This window comes from Hippoglossus stenolepis, chromosome 7 (genome assembly GCF_022539355.2).
Source record: "Hippoglossus stenolepis isolate QCI-W04-F060 chromosome 7, HSTE1.2, whole genome shotgun sequence".
NCBI lineage: Eukaryota > Metazoa > Chordata > Actinopteri > Pleuronectiformes > Pleuronectidae > Hippoglossus > Hippoglossus stenolepis.
This window is the reverse complement of record NC_061489.1, coordinates 13,640,296-13,659,172: the sequence shown is the minus strand read 5'-3', so window position 1 is coordinate 13,659,172 and position 18,877 is coordinate 13,640,296. Positions and strand designations below refer to the sequence as shown.

Sequence of the window (18,877 nt, the reverse complement as noted above, 5' to 3'; positions counted from 1 at the left end):
CTATCTATCATCTATCTTTCTATTATCTATCATCTATCTTTCTATTATCTATCTTTCTATCATTTATCATTTATCATTTATCATCTATCATCTATCTATCATCTATCTTTCTATTATCTATCATCTATCATCTATCTATCATCTATTATCTATCTATCATCTATCTATCATCTATCATCTATCTTTCTATTATCTATCATCTATCTTTCTATTATCTATCTTTCTATCATCTATCATCTATCTATCTTTCTATTATCTATCATCTATCATCTATCTATCATCTATTATCTATCATCTATCATCTATCTTTCTATTATCTATCATCTATCTTTCTATTATCTATCTTTCTATTATCTATCATCTATCATCTATCTATCATCTATCTTTCTATTATCTATCATCTATCTATCATCTATCTTTCTATTATCTATCTATCATCTATTATCTATCTATCATCTATTATCTATCTATCATCTATCTATCATCTATCTATCATCTATCATCTGTCTATCATCTATCTTTCTATTATCTATCTATCATCTATCATCTATCTATCATCTATCTATCATCTATTATCTATCTTTCTATTATCTATCATCTATCTTTCTATCATCTATCTTTCTATTATCCATCATCTATTATCTATCTATCATCTATCTTTCTATTATCTATCATCTATCTTTCTATTATCTATCTATCATCTATCTTTCATCTATCATCTATCATCTATCTTTCATCTATTATCTATCTATCATCTATCATCTATCTATCTTTCTATTATCTATCATCTATCTTTCTAATATCTATCATCTATCATCTATCATCTATCTTTCTATTATCTATCATCATCATCATGTGGAAATAGGTAAACACACGTGACATGAAAAATATTCTGTAGTGTGGAAACGTGTTGATGCAATTCGTTATTTCACACCCCTGGTTACGTAAGGAAATAATTTAAAACATCAAAATCATCATTTCCTTTCTGTTCTCTTCTTTATCTGATTTACATTTCAGTTACTTACTTCCAACATCCCATTTGAATTATGCAAACTGACCTCAGAGCAACTTCAGGCTCACACAGGTTAAAATATTACACGTTAAGATACAAGACGCAAACTGCATCTATATTTAGACTCAAGTCTGAATCTCACATGTGAGAACTTCCTGTCTTTCTGTTTATGATCTGTGCTCGTCTCCCTGGGCCCGCACTGAATTTTATTCTCTTTCTAAATTGTCTCCATATGTCCTCGTCTGAAGTGCTCCATAGAATGTGACGAGTCTGCTCGACTGTTTTTCCATTTGCCCTCGGAAATATGCAGCCACTTGTTTCGTGGCTAAATGGCCTTATATAGTAGATCCTCATGAGGCATCTGGTTCGTGTCTTTCCTGAACTACAGAGGGCAGTAGACCACATTAAAACTGTCAAAAGGAGGGCATTTCAAAATAAAGGTCAGGGTGTGGATGACCTCTGAGTGACACAGTCCTTGGAATGACCCTTAATGACAAAGTACTACAAATAAGAAAAACCATGATTCTGTTCAGATTTATTCTTCAAATTTAATTTATTTTAGTAAGTTTTCCCTCCATTTAATATGTAGCTGTTCCAGTTATGCTTCTTCCCATTTGATAAAATCAAACCAACATTATGTATCATAGAAATAAAAAGCCACATAAGCCTGAGCCGGATGGTACGGTGCTCCTTTTTATTTATCTGGCAAAATAATGAAAAGGGAAGCTTTTGGAAAGAGACAAATTTAACAGTCAGGAAATACAAAAATATAGATAAAACAATTCTAACAGTTGTTTTGATTTATTTCCTCTTTCCTCTTTCCTCTCTCTCTCCAAATGGAAAAAACTATATTTTCTTTGGATGAACATATAATAATAATAATAATAATAATATGGACTGGACTATGCTTATAAGACATCTTTTACACAGGATGCACAAATCCATGTTCATCTCTATCATGCAACCTCCCACTACCCATCAGTTCACAATCCAGTAATGTCCTTTTTATCAGGTGGTGAATCAAACCCCGTTCCCTCGTTAATTTCTAACAGATACCTGAATGTTTTTCCCTCCCTCCCTCCCCCCCACCTTCTCCCAAGAAACCCTCCAGTCTCTCTCTGGTGAAAATCACAGCAATGCCTCCTCACGATGGGTCAGGAAGCCTGGAGGCTGGCAGCTTTGTGGAGGATGTTGTTGTTCATGCTCGTGGTTGGACTTGTCTGGAGAGTCCGAAACATGAGCCAAAGCGCTGATATTTCCGGGCTGCTACACCCCCTTCTCTACTCCTCCTGGACTGTCGCACGTTTGGACGGTGGCACGAGGTGTGGGGGCAGCGTCAGCGGCAGCTCGTGGCCCTCCAGCTTCACCTTGATGAGGTGGTTGGCGAGGGCAAACTCGTCATCGTCCAGGAGCCCGTCTTTATCCACGTCGGCCAGTTTCCAGATCTTTCCTAGCACCGTGTTCGGCAGCTTAGACTTCACCATCTCCTTCTTGGCCGCAGCACCGGACACCTTGCCATCAATGGGAGAGAGGGTGTAAAAGATCTCGTCATATGTTGGCTTGTCGCGACCCACCACCCACTCCAGCTCGTCGATGCCTTCGCTGGCGCCCTCTCCATAGCCATGACCAAAGGGACCGCTCATGGTTCCTTCAAAGGCGCCACCCTTGACAGACTGGGTGGGCATGGCGGCCTCTTCCGTGCGCACCATGGCCATGAGGCGAGCGATGTCATTGGCGAGCATGTCCTCCACAGCCTCCAGCAACTTGGGCTTCAGCACCGCAAACTTGGAGAAGTCCTGGCTATTCAGCAGGTCCTATAGGGATGGAGAGGGGGGTTGAGTGAAAACAGGAATTTGTGATAGAAATAGATCAGTCTTCAATGGCTACCAATGGGAGTAGCATACAAGAAGCAGGATTTCCTGACAAACCAGGAAAAATAAATCTCATCCCCGTCTTGGCCCATCCTGGAAGGCAAGGGCAGGAAAGAGGGGCAAAGATGTCAAGAGAGCAAAGGTTGGAAGGTCATTCTACTCCAAGATAAGCACTTTATATAAACACGCTGAAAATAGCCCAATTTGGTATATTACCAGGTCTTTAACTCTGGATAGTACATCACTATCTACTGCTGTATACGTCTGGATTTTATCCTCATCTCACCTGCATCTTGGCCAGTTTGGGGAAGTCTCCAGGTGAGATCTGGTGCTCCTTCTCAATCTTAGTGTAAATCTCTCCCAGGTTGGCAATCAGCTCCTTTTTCTTGGACTCCTTTCCGAACACACTGGGCATCTCCTTTTTCAGAGAGCTGATAATGTAGGCCTGCACCTGGTCACCATGAAAAAAATGCAGAAACACAATTTTTAAAAGTCAACTTTTGTGGATAAACCTCATTAGACACATTATTCAAAGCAGTGTATTTTTATATGTCTTTAAAACGTGTCTGGAGGGTATGTCTACAGGAAAGATTTAGTCAGTATAATTATAGACTGTAGCAGAAACAGAAAATAATCCATCTTCTCTTCTTGTAAGTGTTACAAGGTTCAGGTTGCTTTAATCTTCAGACACACATTAGCACGCGGCCTATGGTTAATTTAGAAACAAAACACTAACAAAGTCGCACAAAACAGGACTTTCTTCGAGTAATGCTCCTCCTGTGGGGGTGGAGGAGACGTGGGGCTGGTCGTGAGACCAAAGAAAGAAAGATAATAAGAAATAAGATGCTATGATGCAGTTCGGTATGGACAACTGTCAGATGATTGTTGCATCATTTTGAACAGACGTTAATGACCCTGCCTCAGGATGAATTCTTGCATCTTAGCTCTATCATCTTATTTCCTAAAAATTTAATATTTAGAAGTTTTTATGAATAAAATCCCTTCATGGCCTTGAAATGGTTTGGATGTAACTTTACAACTTTGCCTAATTTAATAATTGAGAGTTTATGAATATGCAAACTGTCTCAACCCCCTCCCCAGCTGCTCGCCTGCAGCTACGAGTTTGCTCAAACCCACACCTCTGACTCTGAAGACAAAGAAGAGTGAATTGTACCCAGAAGCCCACAGGTTTATGTTTAAGAATAGTAATGTATTTTATGCATCACCCTCTTCAGCCTTAGTAACACAATGGTAATAGATAAAATGAGCCGTATGTGAGGCTGTTATCACCTGAGCTAACCTAGCTTGCGTCTCCTCTCATATTCCTCATAATGTTACTTACAGCAGAGCAAGGGTAGAGGTATGATGAAGTATGACATGTAGAAACAATATGGAGAGCCCCGGCTCCCACGTTGACACCATTGCTTCTTAAGTACACTACCGTTCAAAAGTTTGGGGTCACTTAGAAATTTCCTTCTTTTTCAAAGAAAAGCACTGTTTTTTTCAATGAAGATAACATTAAATTAATCAGAAATACACTCTATACATTGTTAATGTGGTAAATGACTATTCTAGGTGGAAACGTCTGGTTTTTAATGAAATATCTACATAGGTGTATAGAGGCCCATTTCCAGCAACTATCACTCCAGTGTTCTAATGGTACATTGTGTTTGCTAATCGCCTTAGAAGACTAATGGATGATTAGAAAACCCTTGAAAACCCTTGTGCAATTATGTTAGCACAGCTGAAAACTGTTTTGCTGATGAGAGAAGCTATAAAACTGGCCTTCCTTTGAGCTAGTTGAGTATCTGGAGCATCACATTTGTGGGTTCGATTATAATCTCAAAATGGCCAGAAAAAGAGAACTTTCATGTGAAACTCGCCAGTCTATTCTTGTTCTTAGAAATGAAGCCTATTCCATGCGAGAAATTGCGAAGAAGCTGAAAATTTCCTACAACGGTGTGAACTACTCCCTTCAGAGAACAGCACAAACGGGCTCTAACCAGAGTAGAAAGAGAAGTGGGAGGCCCCGGTGCCCAACTCAGCAAGAAGACAAGTATATTAGAGTCTCTAGTTTGAGAAATAGACGCCTCACAGGTCCTCAACTGGCAGCTTCTTTAAATGGTACCCGCAAAACGCCAGTGTCAACGTCTACAGTGAAGAGGCACTCGGGATGCTGGCCTTCTAGGCAGAGTGGCAAAGAAAAGCCATATCTGAGACTGGCCAATAAAAAGAAAAGATTGATATGGGCAAAGAACACAGACATTGGACAGAGGAAGATTGGAAAAAAGTGTTATGGACAGACGAATCAAAGTTTGAGGTGTTTGGATCACACAGAAGAACATTTGTGAGACGCAGAACAGGTGAAAAGATGCTGGAAGAGTGCCTGACGCCATCTGTCAAGCATGGTGGAGGTAATGTGATGGTCTGGGGCTGCTTTGGTGCTGGTAAAGTGGGAGATTTGTACAAGGTAAAAGGGATTTTAAATAAGGAAGGCTATCACTCCATTTTGCAACGCCATGCCATACCCTGTGGACAGCGCTTGATTGGAGCCAATTTCCTCCTACAACAGGACAATGACCCAAAGCACACCTCCAAATTATGCAAGAACTATTTAGGGAAGAAGCAGGCAGCTGGTATGCTGTCTGTAATGGAGTGGCCAGCGCAGTCACAGATCTCAACCCCATTGAGCTGTTGTGGGAGCAGCTTGACCGTATGGTACGCAAGAAGTGCCCATCAAGCCAATCCAACTTGTGGGAGGTGCTTCAGGAAGCGTGGGGTGAAATTTCTACAGATTACCTCAACAAATTAACAGCTAGAATGCCAAAGGTCTGCAATGCTGTAATTGCTGCAAATGGAGCATTATTTGACAAAAGCAAAGTTTGAAGAACAAAATTAATATTTCAAATAAAAATCATTATTTCTAACCTTGTCAATGTCTTGACTATATTTTCTATTCATTTTGCACCTCATTTGATAAATAAAAGTGTGAGTTTTCATGGAAAACACAAAATTGTCTGGGTGACCCCAAACTTTTGAACGGTAGTGTATATGACGTGTCACCCTGGCTGTCTGAATCCATGTTTTTTTACATCCACCAGGAATGTTTTCTGTATCTGTTGGTCTGTCTCTCTGTTAGTTAGCAGGATTATGAAAAAATCTACTGGACTGGTTAGGAAAGAAGCCATAAAATGTTGGTTCAGATGCAGATGAGGCGGCAGTTCCAGGATTTTTTTTCCCTTCACATTTTTAGCAGGATGTTTTTCAACATTTGCATTGATTTATCAGAGCAAAATAGATCTTGATGAGAAAATCTGGCATGTTTAGGGGACTGGTATTAATGAGTAATGCTGTACCTAAAGGAGCTGCTATCTAACATGGCTGTACACTCTTAGTATTATTGATACTGACCTTGGCGAGGCGTGCACGTTTGATGAGGTCGTTGAGTTTGCGTAGTGCTGCGTTACGTGGCAACGACTGGATGTCCAAGAACAGGTCCTGCTCTTCCGCCTCAAACAGCTTCCTGTTGTCTGGGACCAACAGGGGCTGGGCCCAAAACGAGCCGATGTACACCCGCACAACCTGGAGTAAAAGGTTGCACATATTCAGCACCATTCATCTTCATTGTCCCTCACGACCTCATTCGAGGAAATTCTTGCACAGGTCACAAACATGACCCAGCACTCTGGCCAAAATATGAACAGACTCAAAATAAACCAAAAGAGACACAAACAGGATGCGTGACAGCATTATAAAGGAAGATGTGGTAAAAAGTGAAGCAAAAACAAATGAATAAATCATGTGTATTGTGGTCAACATATGAGAGACTTAACAATTCACTACTCCCTCAATGTCAATGAATAATTTTCTACGTGATCCAAAGGTTTCTCTGCAACCCGTTTATGAATATGGCCCTGGATCAAACATTAACTAAACAGTCAGTAAAAAAATCACAAGACAAGTCGGGTCACATGATGTCGTGTGGGACAAAGAATCTAACGCTAAAGGTTTTTAAGCTGCCTTTCACTTTCATTACATTCACACAGTTTGTTTCTGACAAATTCTGTTTTAGTGACAGGCTGAGACCATTGGCTGGAATGATTGTGAAATATATATCACTATTAGATTACTCTCGTCTTTGAGTGAAAAAATTCACGTGACCTCTGTCTAGAGCTGCCTAAGATGGCTGCCTTTTCCCCTCATTTACAGGCTGTGACCACTGTGCAAGTCTAACAACTGATTACCAGCTGAAGACGCCAGATTCTGGCATTTGATGCAGGAAATAAACACAAGCTTGGATTTACTTAAATAGACAGTATTTCAATTGCGAAACACTGTCTAAATAAAATAAATGTATGGACTACACAAAGGCACAGGTGTGAAATGGAAATATATTTTACCTCAGGTGTGTTGATGATTTTGCCGAGAGACCACATCAGGGCTCCGTAGACCCTCATCAGCTGCTGAGTGCTGATCTGGTCCGCCTTGTTCAGCACCACGCGCATTTTGTCCTCGTGGTTCTTGAGAGCGCGGATCACCTCGGAGAACTCATCAGAAATGTCCAGCTTGTGGGCGTCAAAAAGGAGGATGATGCGGTCCACGCGCTCGGCAAACCACTCGAGCACCGCGGCAAAGTCGTAACCTGGAGAAAGATTAGGAGAGGGGAGCGGCTGTTAAAAGATGGGATCTATACGTAGTGCTGTGTTGACTTCAAACGCTGCCAGGTTATTGACTGTGTACACAGGTGATGATTTTATGTTACGTGGGAAGAACAACATGAGGCTTGAATGTTTTTAGGCTGAAAACAACAGGCTGACATTTGCAACATTCCCGAGGCAGCAGCAGTGCAAAGTTCCAATCTGTCTTTTTTTCCACAAAACACTGTTTTTAGATTTATACTGAACGTGGTCAGGGTTTATAGATGGTTGTTCACTGCCACAACACACTGAACTGTCAAACTTTATCTCAGTGGCAGCTGGAACACGGCTTTTGGGTCTGACGTCCCCTGTTCTCCAATGAATACAAACTCAATACACATTTATGTGTTGTCTTGATCACATTTGCCCCAATGCCAATTTCCATCAATACAAGTCACTTCATATATTCCCCTCTTCCTTATTTCCAATAGCAATTTTAAACTACCACGAAAATAAACCCTCAAGACTTCTTCCACAATCTCCACATGCAGGTTTCCTTGTATTGGTGGGCTATTCATCTGAAAAGCTCCAGGAAATTTTAAGTTGATGGTTGCTTAACATCAGTCAGCAGAATTCTGAGAAAGTAAAACTACAGAAATCAATAGCAGTATAAACAGAGACTGGGAGCAGTTGCAGTAGCCTGCAAGTATTTTTACCACATTGTTGTTTTGTTAATAGGACAATTCTCCTCCTTTTTAAGACAAAAATCCACCACAAACTGAAAAAAATTAAGCAAAACTAAAGGTGACCTGAATTTGAGCCTCACAAACAAAAAAGTATAATTATTTATTATTATTATTATTATTATTATTATTAGTAGTAGTAGTAGTAGTATTTAAGTATAATTAAAAGCTGCAGGTGATTTAAAAACAATTGAGGTGATGTATATTAATGGGAGGGGGCTCAGAATAATATAAAGATGGTCTATGATTGAAAATGAAACTTCACAGCTTATTGAGACACACTGCATATTTGCAAAAGGAGGTAGTGGGAGAGAGTCCAAGTAAAGATAGAGTGTCAAAAACCGAAAGAAGCAAAAATCTGGAAAGTTCTCTTGGCCTTTCTGCATTCAACTTGGGGATGGTCCCTAACCTCAGTTCGTCCTGTCATTCCTGTCCCCTCATGTCAATGTTTTCCACTGTGCTGTGCTTACAAATAATCTGTGCGGAGAAACACAGAGTTCAACTTAACAAAGAGCTCAATGGCTCCAATCGTTCAACACAGTGTGTGTTGGAGAAGATTAAACTGAGGGTTCTAACGTTCATATTCCAACTCGTGTTGATCCAATAATGTTTAGATAAGGGCTTTCGAGAGGCAGGCCTTTTCACTTGGTTACCGATTAACCAGCTTTACTCAGACAGCATGAGAGCAGCATTTGGAGGTAAAGATCATTTGAACCTGTCTGCGATGACACAACGACCTGGGTTAAGCTAGAAAACATTTCTATCACTGTCACAACAGAGAAACCTACTGTGCTTTGGACATGTGAGAAGCAACAAGGGGTTAACTCAGATTTCAAAATAAAGGACTTTTTCTGGGCTCTCCTCGTCCCCGAGGAACTTTGCAGTGCAGAGAAAAACAGAGAATTATGGTTTTGATTAGAGTCCGTGTGTCATCTGATCAGAGAAGAATGCAGTTGCTCTAAAAGCTCATCTCAGCTGCCACACAATCAGTGCCAGATCTGCTGCATATGCATTCCAACATGGCAGTCTTTTGTCTGCGTCCGAACACGTGAATACAAAAGAAAGAACGAGTAACACGGTCAATATAAACAGAAAGAGAGAGGGAGACAAAATGAGAAAAAAGAAGAAGATAGATGAGGGGGGAGACGGGGACAGGAGTAAAAGAGAAAGGGAAAGGGAGAGAAAGAGAAAGTCAAGGACAGAGTAAAAGTGAAAGTAAGAGAAAAACTGAAATGTAATAAGAGATGGACACAAGAAAATATCACAGGAAAAAAGATGAGTAATCTTTTAGGAATGTGTGTAACACTACTCATGATGTGGGAATATTTCTGAGAACCCCAAGGGACCCAGATGGGGACATTTGAACATTCTCTCTTCAGTCTGTTTTTAAAACACATGTCAGGAAATCAGACAGTAAGACAGCTGCTCAAGCTTAGACTTACTTATAGCACATAGCATCAACCACTGCTGTCTCCCTAACACGTGCATAAACATTCTGTGATAAAATCAGGCACTCGAGACGGGCCTCAGCATCAGAGAAGTTAACAGACGAGGCTGTCCTTATCTTCTTTGGTTGTCAAATCTAAAAACCTGTTCATCTTACAAAACACATTATCATCCAGATCTCCTGGATAGTTAAAGGAATAGTTCAACATGTTTAAGTGCTTTCTTGCTTAGAGTTACAGCCAGCAGACTGTTATCTTAGCTTAGAACAAATTTTGAAATGGGTAAACAGCTTCTCTCAGCATGCTGTGGGATCATATTTAATATACAAACATGACGGTGTCATCTTCTATTCTAATTTTTGTCGAGAAAGCAAATATGCTCATTCCCCAAAATGTCAACCCATTCCTTTAAACAATACTGCTGAGGTACATTACAACTACTAATACCGAAAGTCTTTACTTAACTTTTTTTTCTCACAGGGAGATTCGCTGAAACGGTTTTAACATGTTAAGAAACTTCTGCAAAACACTTTTATCACTTCATGGTTCAACAAGGAACCAGTTGGGTGGAATACTTGCTGACCTAATCAAAAATAAATCCATAATCCAAGGATTATGCAATAAACAAAGCTCAGTGTACATGAATGGACATGCCAGTTTCATTGTGTGTCACAGGAATTTCTCTTTTAGACTTGACCTGTAGATCTATGATATTGTTTTAAGTTTTTATGTCAAGCCAGTTTTAAACCTGGGGAAAGTTCTGTTACTGACTGTCATGCTCTATGAATATATACCACACTGCTCCACACACAAATGACTGAAATGTTTGGTTATGATATTTAACAAGGCGCACGCGGCTCTTGTCAGGAGATTACAGCACTGAGGGAAAGTCTGAAATAACAGCATAGCTTCCTGTGGTCTAATGCCAAGTACAGACACACAGACACACACATTCGTGCCCGATACACTTCAGCTGCACTATCCAGTCTTGTTTATATATGACACAGGCAGTACAGTACGTCTGTGGAGTACTGACGTTTGCATCTGTGTTTATACAGAAACAGAGCAGAGGATAGTGTGTGCATGACAGTGTGTTTAAGCTAGAGAAGGGGAATAAATGTGTGTGTGTATATATGAGAGAGAGAGAGAGAGAGAGAGAGAGAGAGAGAGAGAGAGAGAGAGAGAGAGAGAGAGAGAGAGAGAGAGAGAGAGAGAGAGAGAGAGAGAGAGAGAGAGAGAGAGAGAGAGAGAGAGAGAGAGAGAATGTATAAGTATGTATGTATAGAAACAAAACTGTCTGTCTGAGGTGTCAGATTTCATCTGCTCCGCTCTACGCAGGGTCACCTTCACACCCCCCGCATGCAAGCACACACACCCTTTGGTTTATCATCAGATGACACTAATTTACGCGTCTCTATTTAAAGTCATTTATTTGGCCTTTTGACAACCGTCATGCTTTTCTGTTGTCCCCTGATGCCTATTTCTTAGGACTGAAACTATTAGTTGATTTCATTATCAGTTAATCTGAAAATTATTGCCGTCACCCAGGAGGTTCTGTTTTCACCCCTGTTTGTTTGTCGGCAGGATTGTGTAAAAACTACAGAGCGGATTTCCACAAAACTTGGTGAAAAGATTGGACTTGGATGGAGAAAGAATCTTGATTTGACGAGGATCTGGAGGTAGGACTTTTTTTTCACTTTCATTAACATTGGGGTTTTTTTACATTTTCACTGATATCTCAGGGATAATTCATGGATTTTATGAAAGAATGGGGCACATTTAGGGAACACATATCTAGTGAGTGAATGTTGGTTCAGCTAGATTGAATTTAAGGAGACTGTTGATCCCTGGCAGATGTATACGCTCCACTGAGTTTTCTTAATTAAAGTTAGTTGACAGAGAGAAAACAAAAAAAAATCTATCACAGCCAAAATGAATCTATTCAAATTACTTGTTTTGTGCTTCCTACAGTTTAAATAATAATTAATAGTGAAATAAAACCAAGAAAAGCTGCAAATCATCATATAGAAAAGTTATATCCAAGGACTTATGCTCTAAAAATGTCACATGATGATCAATTATCATTATCTGCTAATTAATATTAGCAGATACATTTCTGTTTAAGCTTGATATTATTCTTTCATTTTGTGTCCTGTAAGAAATCTGACTCAATAAAAAAGATTGACTGACTGATGTGTCATCTTTCAGTGCAACAGCGGTGGTGGTGGTGGTGGTGGTGGGAGGGGGGGTAGTCTTGGGAAACTTGCTAAGTTACGCTAAGTTTCCTATTTTACTCCATTTCCTTTCCCTAGGGTACACAAAAACGCTACTGCTTGTAAGTGTGCTTCCTCTTAAAGGGACTGAGATCAGGTAGAAAAGCAGAAGCTGTGTTGAGACACAGTTATCTTCTGCTGCTTTTCTGTGGGATCATCAAAAGCAACCAGGAAAACTGAATGTGGCAGATCGCGTGTTGACCCTGCAGGTCACAGTATTGTTTAGAGAACTGGATAAAAGAATGAATTGATTTATTTCCGCAGAGCAGAGGGAAATGACTCAGATATAAACTGATAAATGACACAGCATGGGACAAACGGAGATGGAGCAAAGAATGATGGCTACATAGTTTTTCCAGTGATGATAAATCATACTTTTTAATATATAAACCAAGCGACAGGCTGATCTGAAAACAGAGAGAAAAACAAAAAGGGGGAAGGAAGTGACAGAGGAGTGTGCGCAAGAGAACCGCAGGTATAGACACAGGAAATGAACTTCAAAGCGCTCTACATAAAATTTAAACGCCCAACATAAAACTGACATGACCTGTTTGACTTTGAGCTGAGGGCTTCCAGAGTGAAATATAAATGAGACTAAAGTTGTCTTGTAGAGTATGCTTAAGTTGCTTTAAAAAAATTCCTTTAGTTATTAATGCTTGTGACTTCCTGTGGTTTTACTTTGCTTGTGTGTGTGTGTGCAACGCTTTCTGATTAAATTTTTTCACAGATTTTGAGCTGAGAGTGTGTGGCTCTGGTAGTGCAGTAGTATTACAAGAGAGCAGGCGAGAGCGAGAGCAGGTAAAGGAGTTTGTGTATGTGTGTGGAGCAGACCTCTGCTTATCCTCTGTTTCTCCCCGGACAGGATTCCAGGAGTATCGATGATACTGATGCTCTCCAGGACCGGGTTTGGCATCTGGGCACACATGAATCTACCAAGAAAAAAAACAAAACACAAGGATGAGAGAGGGGACAGTATAAAGCACAGAGGGAGAAGAAGAAAAAAAGAGACGAAAAGAAAGAAATAGGGGATTTTAAGTGTGAGAGGGTGGAAAAACCAGTTGGCTGAGAGTATTTGTTGAAGCATAACATCTCAATCACCCCTAGTGGCTGGCAGCAGTATGGTTTATAAACCCCGCCCACACTAGCTTTTTGAGGCTTAACTAAAAGTACAGGTCAAATATTTTTTTACCAAACATGGTTGTTTAAGGTAGTTCTTATCACCGTTGATTTAGGTAGAAAATTCACTTTTCTGCTAAGATTTGTTTTAATAAGTTATTTGACGCTTTCAAAATTGGACGAGACTTCATGATTGACAGCTGATATTGACTCAAGAATGGTTGAACACGTGTATTGGTGGGAAGATAATACCACTGCTCCACTCGACGATCACTACTGCGCAGACACTGGCTTCAAATGACATCACCAGAGCAAGATGGCGGCACCCAGTTCTGGAATTACTTTGGCTTAATTATTGTACAATAGAAGGAAGTAGAGACGTGCTGTCCATCTTTATATCAGTCCCTGATTTGTATATAAGAAAACTGCTTTTGTTTTGTTACTGAGCTCTTCAGTGACTGAATGTTGCTGAGGTTACGCTTCAGCTTGACAGGCTCTGCACAGGAATTAATCAGTTGGTCAAAAAGCTGAGTATTAAATATGCACCTTTGTGAAGCTTTGACTTTTAGATCTTTAGCTGGACAAGAAGTTTACCCAAGGACATCGCCTTGGGCCTGAAGATGTAATGGTCTGAAGACGTCATCTGGGAAAAGCATTATGGAACTTTTTCTCTTTTGTGTTTATAGGCCAAACCATGAAATGCACTACTTCTGAGTTGCAGCCCTAGCTTACACCTACTTTAGTTGTTTTTATAGGAGAGAAGAAGAAAACACAATGGACAGTCATTTTTTCCAAACAGTGGGGGGAGAATTAGCTTCAAGAGGACTACTTTACAATTCATGAAGTGTTGGCCTGAGTCATACCCAATGTAACATAACTCACTACACAATGGTCAACTTTGAGCTGGGGTTTAAACTTTAAAGGGGAGTTTCACTCTCCAAAGATTCATGCATGAACCCAAACACAGACAGATGTACACACTGAGAAGCAGGAGAGGCAATGAGTGGGTTTGTATAAACCCACGGTGTCCCACTCAGGACAAAGAAGGAGATTGTTCCCTTCTTCTCGCTCTGCTGCTCTTTGAATCTGTCTGAACCGATACTCACAACATGAGCTGAGAGGCACAAGGTCATAAGACCGGGGGAACCATGCTTTTACATTCCTTCTGAAACCGCACTGAGGCCAGACGCACCACACACCCTAACAGAGGTCTTACACCACACGCAGAGGGGAAAAAGGAAAAATCAGAGGACAATGAACAAGTCAAAAAAAAATGTGAGCAGTGTGCCTTGCATGGGGATCCTATGTATGATATTACAATAGAATAGCAGTGACTGCCAAAGATAACAAACATGCAGGTTTTCCTCTGCATCTCATAGCTGATGTGTGTGATATCAAGTAGGAACTTTGGCTCAGGTTTTCCATTTAACTATCTGTCACAACATTTTCCACGCAGTAGGAAAGAATGCTCCAATGAACTTGAGCATGAATTCTTAGCAACAGAGCAGGAACCTACCAGGCACGGGGGCCCGAGGGCTTAAAAATATCTGAGTCCTTGGCTGTTTGATCATGTCTTGTGAGAGGGAGAAACCCATCCCCTCTGAGAGGCCACGGACCTGGGTTCATTTGGAAAATCAGACCTATTCCAGTGATACTGGAAGTCTGGTTCCAGCTTATAACAGAAGGTCTTCCTATCATGCCCCACCTCCTGATCTAGACCTTCCCTGGCATCGTAACCTCCGCTTCCTATAGAGAAGAGGAAACAGGGCCCTGGGAGGTTACAGCAGAGCAGCTTTTCCACAACTGCCTACTCTAACTTTTTCTTGCTTTTGTGAATAAATGATTTATATACAATATATATACATATCTACACGTTTTCATTTATATTTGTTTGTTAAGTCTCTGCAAGGCTGTGCATATGTCAATTTTCTCTCTGAGCAAAGTGCAGAGTCAGTGTCCTGGAATAACAGGCCACGAGCAGGACAGGACGGAGCAGGACAGTGTGGGCCGGGGTGCGGAACTTCAACTTTGCTGACTATGGTTTTACTGACTAATGGCTTACAGAGAGAGCACAAACACACAGGGCCCCTCTGACTGCAGTGACATTTCAAATTAAAGGGAACAAGAGCTAAAAGATTTGAACATTTGGAGCAGGAAGAGAAGTATTAAATAGACTTTTTAGTTTGGCCCATGTCCCATCCATTTATAGGGAGGAGGTAGGATTTATGACCTACAGTATACAGCAGCCAGCGATCAAGATGCTTTGGCTTAACTTTTGGAGAACAGTCGTGTCATCCAACTTCATACAGTCTATGGTATAAAATCCCTGCACAAGAGGTGGGGCGCAAATCCCGAAACCAGGCTGCTACAAAATACAAATAATGGTAAACTGTGAAAATAGGCAATGTATGTCCGTTCAGTCCACTAGCTGTTACCTTTTGTGTCTGTCAAAGAGCAAACTGTAGGTGTGAGAATCCTAAGACTGATTTCTGTTTACCCTTTTCATAAATGACTGCTTATACTGAGGGCAAATCCTATCCCAGTCTGGTAGTTAAGGGCTAATCTGCAAGTTGAATGATTATAGTTTAAAAATTACACGTGGACTTGACATCACAGCCCCCTCCACCTCAAATCAGTCATTTGACAATCTGACCCTCTTCTCATCCCCTATCTTTTTTTGTGAGTAAAAATACCTCTGACAAACCAACAGCTGAAGGCCAATCCAAATACTTTTGGTCTCATGAGTGGAAAACTGGCACCGTCTGAGCAAAGAAACATCACTGTTCCAAATGTCTGTCTGTCTGGGTCTGGTTTAATCAGCTGTAGGCCTGCTCCACACTGCATGCCATTACAACCGATTAATTCAGCATTATGCCCGTACACAGTTCATGACCTGTACGAGCAGGTCAAGCACCTGCGGCTGCCATAAACATATATCCCGGTATGTATAATCATGTAAGAGTTCCCTGAGCCGGTGTGCGACCACTCAAGCGTGAATATGCCTCTAAGACAAAGATGCAGAATGAAAGGGAGCCACAAGTCCCGTGCAACACAAGATTGTGTCCAACACTCGGATAAATGATGCTGTGATGGACAATAGCCTTTGTTTACGCACAATCTTATCTGGTTTCCCCTCAAGTCTGTAATAAACTCCAGAGAAGTGAATCATGGCCTGAGCCTAACAACCCCCCACACGCACAGACACACACACACCACACACACACCTCTAAAGGGTTATCTGAAATGCATTGCTTCACCTTCCTGAGTTTGGCAGACATTGACACGCATGCAAGATAAAACAAACACTCCACATAATTGAGGGAAAGGCTTTCAATAGATAATGGGAGATAGGCCTCACTAGGGAAGTGTCAACTTTTTGTACTAATCCAGCACATGGTGACATGACCCACCTGATAATCTGATGCTAAAAACAGATCATGACAGTCCTGTAGTTGTTTGAGTAATAATGTTGTCCTGGTGTAGGGAGGACACCACACTGGCCTGGCTACCAGGAAGAGAAGGGGACATGCCTACCACATCCTCCACAGGAAGTGACACCGTCAACAATCAGATGTCAGGTATCTGATGTCATCGAAAACACACACACACACACACACACACACACACACACACACACACACACACACACACACACACACACACACACACACACACACACACACACACACACACACACACACACACACACAGGATTAAGATGTTTAGCTGTCACCAAGTAGCTGTCTCTGACTCACAGCACCTTGCTTAGGAAGTCTCACCTTGTACACTGACTTGGGAGGAGCCCATGTCATATACCAGGTGAAACACTGGCTGCTGTTCTTCAATAGCTCCTTTCCTTTCTTTTTGTGTAACGTTACGCATCTCTATAATTTCCAAATCTTTGCCACTGCTATCTTGCATTAATTGCTGACTAAGACGACTTCTGAGTCATCACATTTTTTTTGCAATGATGGAAACTCTGTCTCTGACAGATTAAATAACAGACTTAAGTGTCATCTGGAGTGATTCATCAAGTTTTTTTCCAACTCATCAGGCAAACTCCAATGGGCTGAATGTCCTTTCACTAACCTCCATAAAACTCAAAACTGCTGACTCAATGTCACAACACTACAAGAGGATAGGTTGTCACTCCAAAAACCTTTAACCCTCTGTGATAAGGCTTCACAAGACACACTCACAGGCAGTGAAATAAGGGAGCTGGCTCGTCGGCATCTACTGATGTGGCAACACCTGTGGCACCGACGCCCGAGGACATGCAGGACAAGGTCAGCCTGCTCCCTAGCAACATGACTAACAACTATCCCTCTGTTCAAGGAGCCCCACTGAGACCCTGAGACTAAAACCATCTGTCACCAGTGACTCTGCCAGGGGGTTTCAGGATGGGAAGAAGTGCATGAAGGAGGCCAAGGTGCCCTGTGAACTGGCAGGGTTTGGCACAAAGTGAAAGGGAGGACTGGTGTGAAAGGGGGATGATCAAATCCGGGAAAGCACCTTCCTATGCTTTTGCATACACAGACAGGCTCTTCCACCTTGCTGTTGACACTAAACACCTGCATGAAAACTGTCACACTCGCAGGAAGATTGTGCAACAGCATACATACAGTGAATCTACTTGTACAGAGCGTGTAGGGACCTGCAGGGGGGACATTTAACCCACAGGTGAGTTGTTGTGACAGGGTTGTAAGCACACAGCTGTTTAAAGAGAAGCATGAACTTGACATACATATAACATCGCTTACAAATGAATAAATAACCGTAAAGATCTAGTTGTTATAATCCTAGTGTGTGACGTGTTTCACACTGAGCTCTTTAATGTGGTCTGGGACTTGGCACCGGCTTTACCTGTTGAGGAACGCGTTCCCGAAGGCGTTGAGTTTGCGGAAGGGCTTCTTGGGGTCGACAACCAGAGCGTTACCCGGTATCACCCCGTCCTGATCGCCGTGCATCACCGCGATGAAAGAGTCTGTGGTCGGCTCGGGGCCAATCCGCATACCGGGGAAGTCCTGCTCCATGAGGTGCCGGATGAAAGTGGTCTTCCCGGTGGAGTACTGGCCCACCAGGAGCACCATCGGCTTGTTGTCGAAGTCGGCATCTTCGAGCGCAGGGGAGTGGAAGTCGTGGAATCGATACGTGTCCTCCAGCGGGAACAGTTTGGTCCGGTAGAGCCGCCGCAGCCCGTCGGCCACGTTCTGGAACAGCTCCGGGTCCTTCTTCAAGTTTTTCCTGAACATAATTCACTGGCGGTGTCGGTGTCCCCCCCCTTTAAAATGAAATGCTCGGGTTAAGAGGTGTGGAGCTCTCACACCGTCGAGAGAGTAGCTGCCTGCTGGAATGAAGCGTCGGCTGGGCGAGGTCTCGCAAGTTTTCTGTCCCCACCTCCTCCTCCTCCTCGCTAGCTAGCCACACACTCACTCCGTCACCCGGGGAGGACGCTCCCTCTTTCAGCTGACGTCCTCTCAGCGATCACGGGCAGACACACCCCGACCCGAGTGTCCAGCGGAGGGTAGTGAGGTTGAAACTAAAGCTACTCTGCCGTGACAGCGGTTCGATTCCTGCTCCTCCTGACGGGTGGCTAACGAGAGACCGGCAGACTGTTGTGAGCACAACCGAGGAAGAAGGACGCGGACACCGGAACTCCAGTACTTATTTCACAATAAAAGCCTCAACTTTGCCAGTCCAGTAGACAGCAAAAAGAGCAATGAATGAATGTATGTCCAAGCAATATAGTAATTCATGTATAATCAATGTTTATGCTCCGA

General features: G+C 41.9%; 1 protein-coding gene across 1 annotated transcript; it reads right to left on the bottom strand.

Moving 5' to 3' along the window:
• Window positions 1–1,684: 1,684 nt before the first annotated feature.
• On the bottom strand, window positions 1,685–18,741 carry ehd1a (EH-domain containing 1a). The gene is made up of 6 exons (XM_035161633.2): window positions 17,961–18,741; window positions 12,813–12,910; window positions 7,284–7,525; window positions 6,295–6,465; window positions 3,170–3,334; window positions 1,685–2,826 (listed from the first exon to the last, which is right to left on the bottom strand). The coding sequence occupies exons 1-6, from the start codon at window positions 18,347–18,349 to the stop codon at window positions 2,293–2,295; spliced, it is 1,599 nt and encodes a 532-aa protein (XP_035017524.1). The 5' UTR covers window positions 18,350–18,741; the 3' UTR covers window positions 1,685–2,292.
• Between the last annotated feature and the right edge of the window lie 136 nt (window positions 18,742–18,877).